Here is a 13069-nt window from a genome sequence, read left to right as displayed (position 1 = left end):
AAGGGATGACAGTGGATAGACAATGGCAAAGATTCAAGGAGCTCATGTGCGAACTACAACAATGTTTATTCCTATCTGGTACAAAAGTAAAAAGGGAAAGGCAGCAAATCCATGGCTTACAAGGGAAATTAGAGACAGTATTCGATCCAAAGAAGAAGCATACAAAATGGCCAAGAAAAACAACAGGTCTGATGATTGGGAGCAGTTTAGAATTCAGCAAAGAAGGACCAAGGGATTGATTAAGAAGGGGAAAATAGAGTACGAAAGTAAGCTTGCAGGGAACATAAAAACCGACTGTAAAAGCTTCTATAGCCATGTAAAGAGAAAAAGTTTGGTGAAGATAAGTAAAGGTCCCTCACAGTCAGAAAGAGGGGAATGTATAATAGGGGACAAAGAAATGGTTGAGCAATCAACACACTTCGATTCTGTCTTCACAATGAGGACATAAATCAGATCCCAGAAATGTTGCTGAATGCAGGGTTTATTGAGAGGGAGGAAGTAAAGATGATCAATATTAGTAGAGAGATGCTGTTGGGGAAATTGTTGGGATTGAAAGTTGATAAATCCCCAGGGCCTGATAATCTACATCCCAGAGTATTTAAGGAAGTGGCCCTAGAAACAACGGATGCATTGATGGTCATCTTCCAGCATTCGACAGACTCTGGAACAGTCCCTGTAGATTGGAGGGTAGCTAATGTAACTCCACTATTTAAAAAGGGAGGTAGAGAGAAAACAGTGAATTATAGACCAGTAAGCCTGATGTTGGTAGTGGGGAGAATTCTAGAATCCATTATCAAAGATTCTATAGCAGAGCACTTAGAAAATAGTGACAGGATTGGATTGAAGCCAGGATTGGATTGAGGCAGCATGGATTTATGAAGGGGAAATCATGCTTGACAAATCTACAGGAATTCTTCGAGGATGTAACTAGTAGCATTGACGAGGAGGAGGGGGGGGGGGCAGTGGATGTGGTGTATTTGGACTTTTAGAAGGCTTTTGATAGAGTCCCACATAAGAGATTTGAGTGTAAAATTAAAGCGCATGAGTTTAGGGTAGTGTATTGAGATGGATGGTTGGCAGATAGGAAACAAAGAGTAGGAATTAACAGGTCTTTTTCAAATTGGCAGGCAGTGACTAGTGGGGTACCACAGGATTGGGATTGGTGCTAGAACCCCAGTTATATATTAGGGAACAAAATGTAATATCTCCAAATTTGCTGATGACTCCAAGTTGTGTGGGAGGGTGAGCTATGAGGAGGATGTAGAAATCCTTCAGTGTGATTTGGACAAGTTGTGAAAGTGGGCAAATGAATGGCAGATGCAGTATAATGTGGACAAATGTGAGGTTATCCCCGAAGGCAGACTATTATCTGAATGGCCATAAATTAGGAGAGGGGAACGTGCAAAAAGACCGGAGCATCCTCGTACACCAGTCACTGAACGCAAGAATGCAGGTACAGCAGACCGTAAAGAAGGCAAATGGTATGTTGGCCTTCATAGCGAGTGGATTCAAACACAGGAACAGGGATGTCTTGCTGCAATTATATAGGGCCTTGGTGAGGCCACACCTGGAGTATTGTGTGCAGTTTTGTTCTCCTTATCTGAGGAAACATGTTCTTGCTCTAGAGGAAGTGCAGCAAAGTTTACCAGACAGATTCCTGGGATGGCGGGACTGATGTATGAGGAGAGATTGAATCAGATAGGATTGTATTCGCTGGAGTTCAGAAGAATGAGGGGGGAATCTCATAGAAACCTAGAAAATTCTAACAGGACAAGACAGGGTAGATGCAGGATGTTCCCAATGGTGGGGGTGTCCAGAACCAGGGGTCACAATCTGAAGATATGGGGTAGACCATTTAGGACAGAGATGAAGAGAAATATCTTTATTCAAAGTAGCCGGCCTGTGGAATTCGTTACCACCGAAAGTAGTTGAGGCCAAACATTGCATGTTTTCAAGAAGCAATTAGATATAGCACTTAGGGTGAAGGGGATCAAAGGATATGTGGGGAAGCGGGATTAGGCTATTGAGCTGGATGATCAGCCATGATTATAATGAATGGCAGAGCAGGCCTCCCCCTGCTCCTATTTTCCAATGTAGTCAGTGTTAATCTTTAAAATTGGTGTATATTTGTTAAGTTAAGGGGGGGGGGGTGAAGTGGCGTATGATATTTTTTTTCCTTGTTGTTAAAACTAATTAGCATTCCTGTGACTCTTTTCCTCCATGCTTTATAAAGAAAAGTGAAAGTTACGGTCTTCTGAGCCAGGGTTCCATTTCTATCCGTTCAGACTTCGTAGCAATTTTCTACAACTGTGTGGTTTGCTGGGCCATTTCAGAGGGCAGATAACAGTCAGCCATATTGCTATAGATCTGGAGTCACATGTAGGCCAGACCAGACAAGGGCATTAGTGAATCAGGTGGGCTTTTACGACAATAGACAGTTAAACTGTACAAGGAAAGACATTTAAAATACTACTTTATGAAGATGGACCACTGGATCAGGGCGGTGGTGGTGGTGGTGGTGGTGGGGGGGGTTAAATGTCTAAAATGAAATTAAAAATGTTATTTTGTGGAAAATATTTTTATTGAGGCATTTATAATTTTAACAATTTTAAACATCAGGTTTCAACAAGAACAAAACAATATAACAAACACAGATCCCCAGTGATAAACCCCAGCCAACATGGTTTACACAAACAGTACCACTGTGTAAAAATGTATTGTTAAACATTTAAAACAGCATGAAACTTATCAAAAGAATCTGATAATGACATGGAATCAGTTTTGGTGTAAGAGGTTTCATCGATTTATGCCTCAGATGTTTAAGATTTATTGAGAAATAATCAACAGCACTGAACAATTCTGCTAAATTACTGGCCCTAATTATGGTCAGGAAAATAACTGAGTGAGTGTTGTGAACTGCTTTTGCTCTGGAGCTGTCAAGTCATTTAAGGACTCAAGTACCAGTCAAGTATGCAGCTAATGTGTTAAGTCTGCTCAGGGCGTGAGGCAATGCCATGAAGATTTATTTTGCATGGAACTGCAAACATTTCTCATAGTGTTTCTGTTGTAGCCACTAACACGTACCGTACCTCACTAAGGTTTCAGACGTCAAGTGCGTTAGGAGCTCGTGTTCATCCCCCAGCTTACAGCTGGACAGATCCAGACACATCAAACCACGAAAAGACTGGATTTCTTCCAATTTTTCCGACACCATTAAACATCTGTAATGATATAAAGCACTGTTTTTAAATGCTGGAGTGAATCTGATTTCCATGGAGGGGAGATATATCCATGCCTTCTCTCCCAGGCCCACTACAAAAAAGGTTTGGTAAACACCAGGCTTTCTCTACCTAGACCCACCGCGGTAATTGAACCAGGGATATAGATAGGGGAGACAGAAGCACCACAATAATAATAATCTTTATTAGTGTCACAAGTAGGCTTACATTAACACTGCAATGATGTTACTGTGAAAATCCCTTCGTCGTCACACTCTGGCGCCTGTTCGGGTACACAGAGGGAGGATTAAAAATGTCCAATTCACCTAACAAGCACGTCTTTCGGGACTGGTGGGAGGAAACCGGAGCACTCGGAGGAAACCACGCAGACATGGGGAGAACGTGCAGACTCCGCACAGACAGTGACCCAAGCTGGGAATCGAACCCGGGTCCCTGGTGCTGTGAAGCAACAGTGCTAAACACTGTGCTACCGTACCGCCCCATGTCACTGGACTCGTAATCCAGTCACGGGGCGGCACGGGGCGCAGTGGTTAGCACTGGGACTGCAGCGCTGAGGACCCGGGTTCGAACCCCTCCCCTGGCTCACTGTCCATGTGGAGTTTCCATATTCTCCCCGTGTCTGCGTGAGTTTCACCCCCACAACCCAAAGATGTGCAGGTTAGGTGGATTGGCCAAGCTAAATTGCCCCTTAATTGGGAAAAAAAATAATTGGGTACTCTAAATTTATTTTTAAAAGTCCAGGGTCACAGGCTATTGCCCTAGGGACATGGATTTAAACTCCACTGCAGCAGCTGGTGGAATTTAAATTCAATTAATAAAATGTGGAATTGAAAGCCAGTTTTAAAAACTTAATTCATGGGTGTGGGTGTTGCTGGCTAGGCCAGCATTTATTGCCTCTCCCTAATTGCCCTTGAGAAGGTTGTGGTGAGCTGCCTGAATTGCTGCAGTCCATGTGGAGTAGGCACACCCACAATGTTGTTATGGAGGGAGTTCCAGGATTTTGAAACAGTCACAGTGAAGGAATGCTGATATATTTCCAAGTCAGGATGGAGAATAGCTTGGAGAGGAACTTCCAGTTGGTGGTGGCCACATGTGTCTGCTACCCTTGTCCTTCTAGATAGTAGTGGTTGTGGATGGTGCTGTTTAAGGAGGCTTGTTGAGCTCCTGCAGTGTATCTTGTAGATGGTTTATACTGCTGCCACTGTCTTGTAGATGGTATACACTGCTGCCACTGTGCGTTGGTGGTGGAGCGAGTGAATGTTTGAGGATGGGGTGCCAATCAAGTCCTGGATTTTGTTGAGCTTCGTGAGTGTGCAAGTACAGTGGAGATATTCTATCACACTCCTGGCTTGTGTCTTGCAGATGGTGGTCAGATTTGGGGGAGTCATGAGGTGAGTTACCCGCCACAGGATTCCTAGCCTCTGCACTGCTCCTGTAGCCACAGTATTTATGTGATTAGTCCAGTTGAGCTTCTGGTCAATGGTAACCTTCATGATGTTGATAGTGGGAATTCAGTGATGGTAATGCCATTGAATGTTAAGGGGAGATGGTTACATTCTCTATTATTGGAGCTAGTGATTGCCTGGCACTTGTGTGGTGCAAATGTTACTTGCCACTTGTCAGCCAAGCCTGGATATTGTCCAGGTTTTGCTGCATTTGTATATGGGCTGCTTCAGTACAAGTCGCCACAAATGGTGTTGAACATCATCTGCCAACATTCACACTTTTTTTTTTAAATTTAGAGTATCCAATTATTTTTTTCCAAGTAAGGGGCAATTTAGCATGGCCAATACACCTACCATGCCCATCTTTGGGTTATGGGGGTGAAACCCACACAGACACAGGGAGAATGTGCAAACTCCACACGGATCGAACACAGGTCCTCCGTGCTGAGATTGGTTAGGCCTAGACACTACCCTGAGGAACCTCCTGGAGTGACGCCCTGGAACGGAGATTGTTAAGCTCCAACAAACACAACCATCTTCCAGTGTGCCAGGTATGACTCCAACCAACGGAGCATTTTCTCTCTAATTGCCATTAACTCATTTTGCCACACTCAATCAAATGTTGCCTTGATGTCAAGGGCAGTCACTTTCACTTTAGTTTCAGTAATGATGACCATGAAACTATCGTCGATTGTTGTAAAAATCCATCTCGGTCACGAATGTCCATTAGGGTAAGAGATTTGCTGTCCTTACCTGATCTGGCCTACACGTGACTCCAGATCCATAGCAATCTGGTTGACTCTCAACTAATTTGTAAACCTCCCTCCAAGGTGTCTAGTAAGTCACTACATTCAAGGGCAATTGTGGATTGACAATGAATAATGGCACTGCCAGTGGCACCCACACCTCATGAAATATATATATTTTAAATTGCTAAGTGTTCTATTCTTTGCCGCTATTGCAGCTGATATTTTTCTTGATGAGCCAAAAAGCTATTTCATCAATTATATTTTCCCAAATTAAACCCAAACACTGATTGTAATGGTTCTGGCACTAGCTATTTTAAAAAGGATATAAATTTTGTTAGTTCTGTGGTTGTTAATACTGAAAACTGGAACTTGCCACCTTGAGCACCCAGTGCTCTTCGGTCAAGTCACTAGTTGAGGTACAGTGTGAAGTCTTTCTACTCGGCCTCAGCAATGTGTTTCAGCAAAACCCTTTTTGGTTCCCCATAGCAGCCATCTTGGTTTTTGAGCAACAGTAAATTAGAACCAAATTAGGAGCAATTTTGTGTTATAGGCCTCTCTCCAAGAACAAATTAATTGAGATTGCCCAAGGCCAAGTTGATTTCATGCAGCGCTCTTACAGTAAAGACAGTTCATCAATTTAGTCTTAGCTAGTTTCAGACCCTGGCCAAGGAATGAAATACAAGTGTCTAACACCACAGAACACAGTTCTCAAAAGGTAACAATTTTGTCAGAGAAGAGTGTAATATGACTTACATCTCATTAATAACCAAACTGGAGTGATGCTACAATGCAGAGGGATATTGGTTTTATTCCTTCGCTTCACTTGGGTCCTTGATCTTAGCTGTGCCATGGCAGGGTGGTGCCTAGCCTGCAAGGCATCTAAGCAGCAAGAGGAGAGGGAGTGTAGCCACCTAGACATGTGCACACATGTCCCAACAGCAGCAACTAGCAGAATCTTGGAGGCAGATCATCTGTCTGCTTTCCTAGCTATGGTAGGTCCCTAGATTATGTCAAATGGACAAGTGAAAAAGAAAAGTTTTCAAAATATTATTAAAGATCATTAAATCATTAAACACAAATCATTACATAATAATCATTGGACACTGCCAGTATCTAATGAAACAGTTGTATTGTACTGTGGAACAACAAAACAACTTGTATCTTTGCCCCAACCAATGTTAGCACCACCTGAAGGTGCAGTTTCAAACAGGAGAGTATTGAGAGCTCTCAAGTACCTTTTCCAAGTAGTCATTCTGTGTGTGAGAGAGACACAGTGACATCAGACTATTTGATGGGGTTGGAGGAAGCGCATTACAGCAAAGCCCAACTATTCTCAATGGTGTGCACTTCTGTGCACCTTACAAAAGCAATACACCAGATAGTAACTGGGCTTTATACCAATTCTCCCCCCACAGTAACGTAGGAGCACCAATGTCAACTCTAGTCCCACCAGCTAAAAAATTTGGAATTGCAGCAGAGTCAGTCAACATTTGTAAAGAGAACAGACAAGAAATGTTTCAGATGCAGAAATTTTTCTGAATGGTGCGGAGATGTAGGGCAGGAATTTTCAATATTGGATCAGATAAAAAAAGATTGTACCTGTCTCGTAAACACAGGGACTGGAGCACAAGGCTTCCGTAAGCCTCACTGAATTTAAGTAGCGCCTTTGTACTCGTGTCAGGATCAACAAATTTCTTCCTTGCTTCTACTGCAATGAAAAGTTTTTCAGCAATCTGCTCAGGGAAGCCAATTAGTGAGTCAACATGCTGTATGTTGTCAGCTATAAAGCCAAGCACTACATCAAAAAGCGACTTGGGAGAATAGCGAAGGCTCCCTTCCTTAGTGTATGTGAAGACAATGTGATCAGTCCTGCAAGTGCTTGGCTTGTCTCCATCTTCTATACACAGTTTAACAGTGAAGCCCTTTTGAAACAGTCGCAGTGACTTGGATTTTCCAGCGCTTCTCGTCAAGCTTGAAGTACCATTCAACAGGTGCAGTTGTCCCTTTTCACGTACATAGATAGGCCCAAATTCAAATGCAGGACTTGTACTAGTGTGTGAAGACATTGGAAGAAATCTGAAAAAAATAAACATTTTAAAAAACAATTCTGATATATCTAAACTTTTAGAACTTCAAGCAACAAAATCCAAAAACCTGATTCTTATAATTCAGGGCACATTTCTTAAAATTACATTTCTCTAGTGAATGGTTTAAACTCACATCCACTGCTTTATCTATTCTTGGTGACAAGACAATGGGAACAGTTCATTTTTTGTAGAATCTATTCCTGGTTTCAAAACTGATCCCAATGCTGCATGAACATGGACACTTCCGACCCACACTTTAATCTTCTATCTACACAATCAGTTGTCACATTTTCCTCTGTCAGTTTGGCTTTACACATGCACAATCATGAGAATTCTAGTCACGAGTTCTTCTTCACTTTCTTCTCGGCTCCTTATATTTCTTTATCAGAGAAACAGCTCTAAAAGGTGTTGCTGTATGACAGAGGAAACGTTTCAACCATAAATAGCATTGAGAAGTTTTTGCAGTGTGTAAAAAGGTCCACGAAACTGGCTCCATCAAGGTAAAACATTAAGACAAAATACCACTTGATATAAGTATGTCCAATTTGAGTGTGCTACTTTTCGTTGATGCGGTGAGCAATGGTTCTATTACAGTGAAGCAAATTCACACAGTGAAGCAGTGAGGCTGTTTTCGTTAGAGAGAAGAAGGTTAAGAGGTGACTTAATAGAGGCATACAAGATGATCAGAGGATTAGATCGGGTGGACAGTGAGAGCCTTTTTCCTCAGATGGTGATGGCTAGCACGAGGGGACATAGCTTTAAATTGAGGGGAGATAGATATAGGACAGATGTCAGAGGTAGGTTCTTTACTCAGAGAGGAGTAAGGGCGTAGAATGCCCTGCCTGCAACAGTAGTGGACTCGCCAACATTAATGGCATTTAAATGGTCATTGGATAAACATATGGATGATAAGGGAATAGTGTAGATGGGCTTTAGATTGGTATCACAGGTCGGTGCAACATCGAGGGCCGAAGGGCCTGTACTGCACTGTAATGTTCTATTCTATTCTACCTGCCAATATTGAACTTCACAGGCTAGAACCCGCAATTAGAAAAGGTGCATATGGAACCTTGGACAAAGAAAAATAGGTTTCCTGTGACTTTTGAAAGTGGAAAACGATTGTCAGGAGGTTTAGGAAGGGAAGTGCAGATGAGGGCTATTGCGCAACGAGTGTGAGAATATTTATAGGGTTTACAAAAGGCTGGACTTAGAAAGGGATACAAGTCTGCTGCAGAGGCAGAGGTGGATCCGTAAAGTTATTTGTACAGGAGGATAAGGATTTTCAACTCATGTACCAGGGCAAGGTGGAGGCAGTGCCAAAGCAACAGAGATTTGGCAGGGCAAGAAAGACAATTAGTTGAGTAATGCAGATCTAGAGTGAAGACATCTCCACTCCAGACTCTTGCAGCCTTCACCAGTTGTTCCAAGGGTCACATCATTAAATGGGACATCCAGCCCTGGGGACTAAGCATTGCAGTTGAATGAGAGTCCATCCTCTTCTCCTTATTCGCTCCCTACTTGACCCCAAGTGCAACACATATCCTCAATGGCAATCTGCTACCACCCGGCCAAACAAGCCAGCAGAGACTATCTAGGGCAGGTATATTGGGAAATTGGAACTTTAAATAAATAGAATGCAACAAAATAGAGTTCATGGTGGGTGGATGTCAGGAGGCAGAAAAAGAAAGATTGAAGATTGAGTTTTGATTAGAATTTCAGCAATTATGGAAATAGACAAGGATGAGGGTGAAAATATTGATATATAGGCGATAGAGATTGAAGCTGCTTGTGATTGAGAAAGAGGAGAGTGTGCATGTGCAAAAGTGGGAGAGAGAGAGAGAGAGAGAGAGAGAGAGAGAGAGAGAGAGAGAGAGAGAGAGAGAGAGAGAGAGAGAGAGAGAGAGAGAGGGGGGGGGGGGGGCGAGGGTGTGTGTACGTGTGAGAGAGAAAATGAGTGTGTCTGGCTCACTTCCAGCCTCAGGATTTTCACTCACCCTCACAAACCAACACATACTTACATAGCGGGTGAGGGTGAGTGAATAAGTGAGCACCCTGAGGTGGCCACATACACTTTCACCTTCTAACAACATTCTTATTGCCAATTCGATTTTTTTAAAGCTTTAAGCCATTTAATGCATTGACATTGCTTTATTTTTGCTCGGCAAGTTTTCTTTTCTTCATACCTAAACATTTTTGGGGAAATTCATTTTAAAGATGTGTGTGGTAAACCACTGTTGCACCTATATTAGGTGATGTACGGTAGGACCTGTACTACAGGTATGGCGGTAGTCCCTGCCTGTTGGCTCCGCCCAGTAGCCAGAGTATAAATATGCGTGTCCTCCATGCAGCAGCCATTTCGCCAGCTCCTGTGGGTGGCCACACATCTTAAGAGCAATAAAGCCTCAGTTGTATTCAACTCTCGTCTTTGTCCAATTGATCGTGCATCAATTTATTGCTCTAAGATTTTCAGAAGCTGGACCTCCGTACCGTATCAAGCCGGATCGCCTGCAGCTGGATCCGCAATCAAGCGACGCCAAAAAGGACTTTCAGCACTGGCAAGCTTGTTTCGAGGCGTACATCAGGTCTGCACCAGACCCTGTTCCGGAGGCTCAGAAAATACAGATACTGTACTCGAGGTTGAGCTCCAACGTCTTTCCGCCGATCCAGGACGCGTCGAACTACGACGAATGGCGCTACTTAAAAGAAAATTACGCCCAGCGGATGAACACGCTCTTCGCCACACATGCACTCGCCACTCGCTCTCAGCTCCCTGGTGAGTCCATAGAAGACTTCTGGCGGGCCCTAATCCCACTAGTCCGGGTCTGTGACTATCAGGCCGTTACAGCCACTGAACATTCTAACCTCTTTATGCGGGACGCTTTTGTTACGGGGATTGGGTCAGACCTCATACGCCAGCGACTTTTAGAAGGGGCCACGCTCGATCTCGCAAAGACAAAGAAGCTAGCGCTCTCTATGAAGGTTGCCTCGTGTAATATTCAGGCCTACGCCCCCAGCCGCGCGGTGCACCCCTCTTACGCATCGTGGACCCCACAGACGACCACCCCAGCGGGGGCCTTACCCAGCACGACTCGCCTCAGTGACCATCGACCAGTCTCGTCCGCACTGCATCGCCAGCGTTAAAACCAACGGACACGTGACCTCTTGCCTGCTGGACTCCGGGAGCACCGAAAGCTTCATCCACCCTGATACGGTAAGGCGCTGCTCCATCGCAGTACACCCCGCCAATCAAAGAATCTCCCTGGCCTCCGGATCACATTCCGTGGCGATCCGGGGGTACTGTACGGTCACACTCACAGTCCAGGGCGTAGAATTCAGCGGTTTCCGCCTCTACGTCCTCCCTAACCTCTGCGCTGCCCTACTACTCGGCCTGGACTTCCAGTGTAACCTCCAGAGCATAATCCTGAAATTCGGTGGGCCCCTACCACCCCTTACTGTGTGCGGCCTTGAGACCCGAAAGATCGATCCACCTTCCCTCTTCACAAATCTAACCCTCATTGCAAACCCGTCGCCACCAGGAGCAGACCGTACAGCACCCAGGACAGGACCTTTATCAGGTCCGAGGTCCAGCGGCTGCTTCGGGAAGGCATCATCGAGGCCAGCAACAGTCCCTGGAGTGCCCAAGTGGTAGTAGTAAAAACTGGGGAGAAACACAGAATGGTCGTGGACTGCAGCCAAACCATCAATCGGTCCCACGCATCTCTGATATGATCAATCAGATTGCTTTGTACCGGGTCTTCTCAACGATAGACCTCAAATCCGCCTACCACCAGCTCCCCATCCGTAAGGCGGACCGTCCATACACTGCCTTCGAGGCAGACGGTCACCTCTATCACTTCCTCAGGGTTCCCCTCGGCATCACCAACGGGGTCTCGGTCTTCCAAAGGGAGATGGACCGAATGGTCGACCGGTACGGTTTGCGGGCCACCTTCCCGTACCTAGACAACGTCACCATCTGCGGCCACGATCAGTAGGACCACAATGCCAACCGTGCCAAATTTCTCCACACCGCCACTCTCCTAAACCTCACCTACAACAAGGAGAAATGCGTGTTCAGCACAAACCGCTTAGCCATCCTCGACTATGTGGTCCAGAACGGAGTTCTGGGGCCTGATCCCGACCGCATGCGCCCCCTCATGGAACTCCCCCTCCCCCACGGCTCTCAAACGCTGCCTGGGGTTCTTTTCATACTACGCCCAGTGGGTCCCAAACTGTGCGGACAAGGCCCACCCACTCATACAGTCCACCCATTTTCCCCTGACGGCCAAGGCTTAACAGGCCTTCGTCCGTATCAGAGCCGATATCGCCAAGGCCGCGATGCACGCAGTAGACGAGACGCTGCCCTTTCAAGTGGAGAGCGACGCATCAGGCGGCACCATAGCCGCCACCCTCAATTAGGCAGGCAGGCCCGTGGCATTCTTTTTCCCCACCCTTCATGCCTCAGAAATTCGGCACTCATTCGTCGAAAAAGAGGCCCAAGCTATCGTTGAAGCTGTGCGGCATTGGAGGCATTACCTGGCCGGCAGGAGATTCACTCTCCTCACTGACCAACGGTCGGTAGTCTTCATGTTCAATAATACACAGCGGGGCAAGATCAAGAATGATAAAATCTTGAGGTGGAGGATCGAGCTCGCCACCTACAATTACGAGATTTTGTATCGCCCTGGCAAGCTCAACAAGCTCCCAGACACCCTATCACGAGGTACATGTGCCAGCGCACAAGTAGACCGGCTCCAGGCCCTGCACGACAGCCTTTGTCACCCGGGAGTCACACGATTGTACCATTTCATAAAGGCCCGCAATCTGCCCTACTCCGTCGAGGAAGTACGGACAATCACCAGGGACTGCCAGGTCTGTATGGAGTGCAAACCGCACTTCTACCAGCCAGACCGTGCGCGCCTGGTGAAGGCCTCCCGCCCCTTTGAACGCCTCAGCGTGGATTTCAAAGGGCCCCGCCCCTCCACCGACCGTAACACGTATTTTCTCAGTGTGGTCGATGAGTACTCCAGATTCCCCTTCGCCATCCCATGCCCCGACATGACGTCTGCCACCGTCAACAAAGCCCTCAACACACTCTTCGCTCTGTTCGGTTTCGCCGCCTACATCCACAGTGACAGGGGATCCTCATTCATGAGTGATGAGCTGCGTCAGTTCCCGCTCAGCAGGGGTATCGCCTTCAGCAGGACGACCAGCTATAACCCCCGGGGAAACGGACAGGTGGAGTGGGAGAACGGGACGGTCTGGAGGGCCATCCAACTGGCCCTACGGTCCAGGAACCTCCCGGCCTCCCGCTGGCAAGAGGTCCTCCCTGATGCACTACACTCCATTCGGTCACTACTGTGCACCGCACTAACAACACACCCCATGAGGGTCTCTTTGCCTTCCCCAGGAAGTCCACATCCGGGGTGTTGCTCCCGACGTGGCTCACAGCTCCAGGACCCGTCCTTCTCTGTAGGCACGTCCGACTCCACAAGGCGGACCCGTTGGTGGAGAGGGTGCAATTGCTCCATGGCAAACCCCCAGTATGCCTA

The 13069-nt window shown here is 46.1% G+C and overlaps 2 protein-coding genes across 2 annotated transcripts in view; both read right to left on the bottom strand.

The window, feature by feature from the left end:
- The window catches only part of lrrc42 (leucine rich repeat containing 42), a 42450-nt gene extending 34951 nt beyond the window's left edge, over window positions 1-7499 (bottom strand). Inside the window, exons 1-2 of the mRNA XM_072511307.1 lie at window positions 7033-7499; window positions 3090-3221 (exon numbers count right to left, since the gene is read on the bottom strand). Of these exons, the coding sequence (XP_072367408.1) occupies window positions 3090-3221; window positions 7033-7499 (599 nt within the window). The remainder of the gene's footprint in view (window positions 1-3089; window positions 3222-7032) is intronic.
- The window catches only part of dio1 (iodothyronine deiodinase 1), a 38805-nt gene continuing 33130 nt past the window's right edge, over window positions 7395-13069 (bottom strand). The window contains exon 4 of the mRNA XM_072511317.1: window positions 7395-7509. Coding sequence (XP_072367418.1) covers window positions 7483-7509 — 27 coding nt within the window. The 3' untranslated portion in view covers window positions 7395-7482. The remainder of the gene's footprint in view (window positions 7510-13069) is intronic.

Source organism: Scyliorhinus torazame, chromosome 7, assembly GCF_047496885.1.
Source record: "Scyliorhinus torazame isolate Kashiwa2021f chromosome 7, sScyTor2.1, whole genome shotgun sequence".
Taxonomy (NCBI): Eukaryota; Metazoa; Chordata; class Chondrichthyes; order Carcharhiniformes; family Scyliorhinidae; genus Scyliorhinus; species Scyliorhinus torazame.
This window is presented reverse-complemented; position numbering and strand designations above follow the sequence as displayed.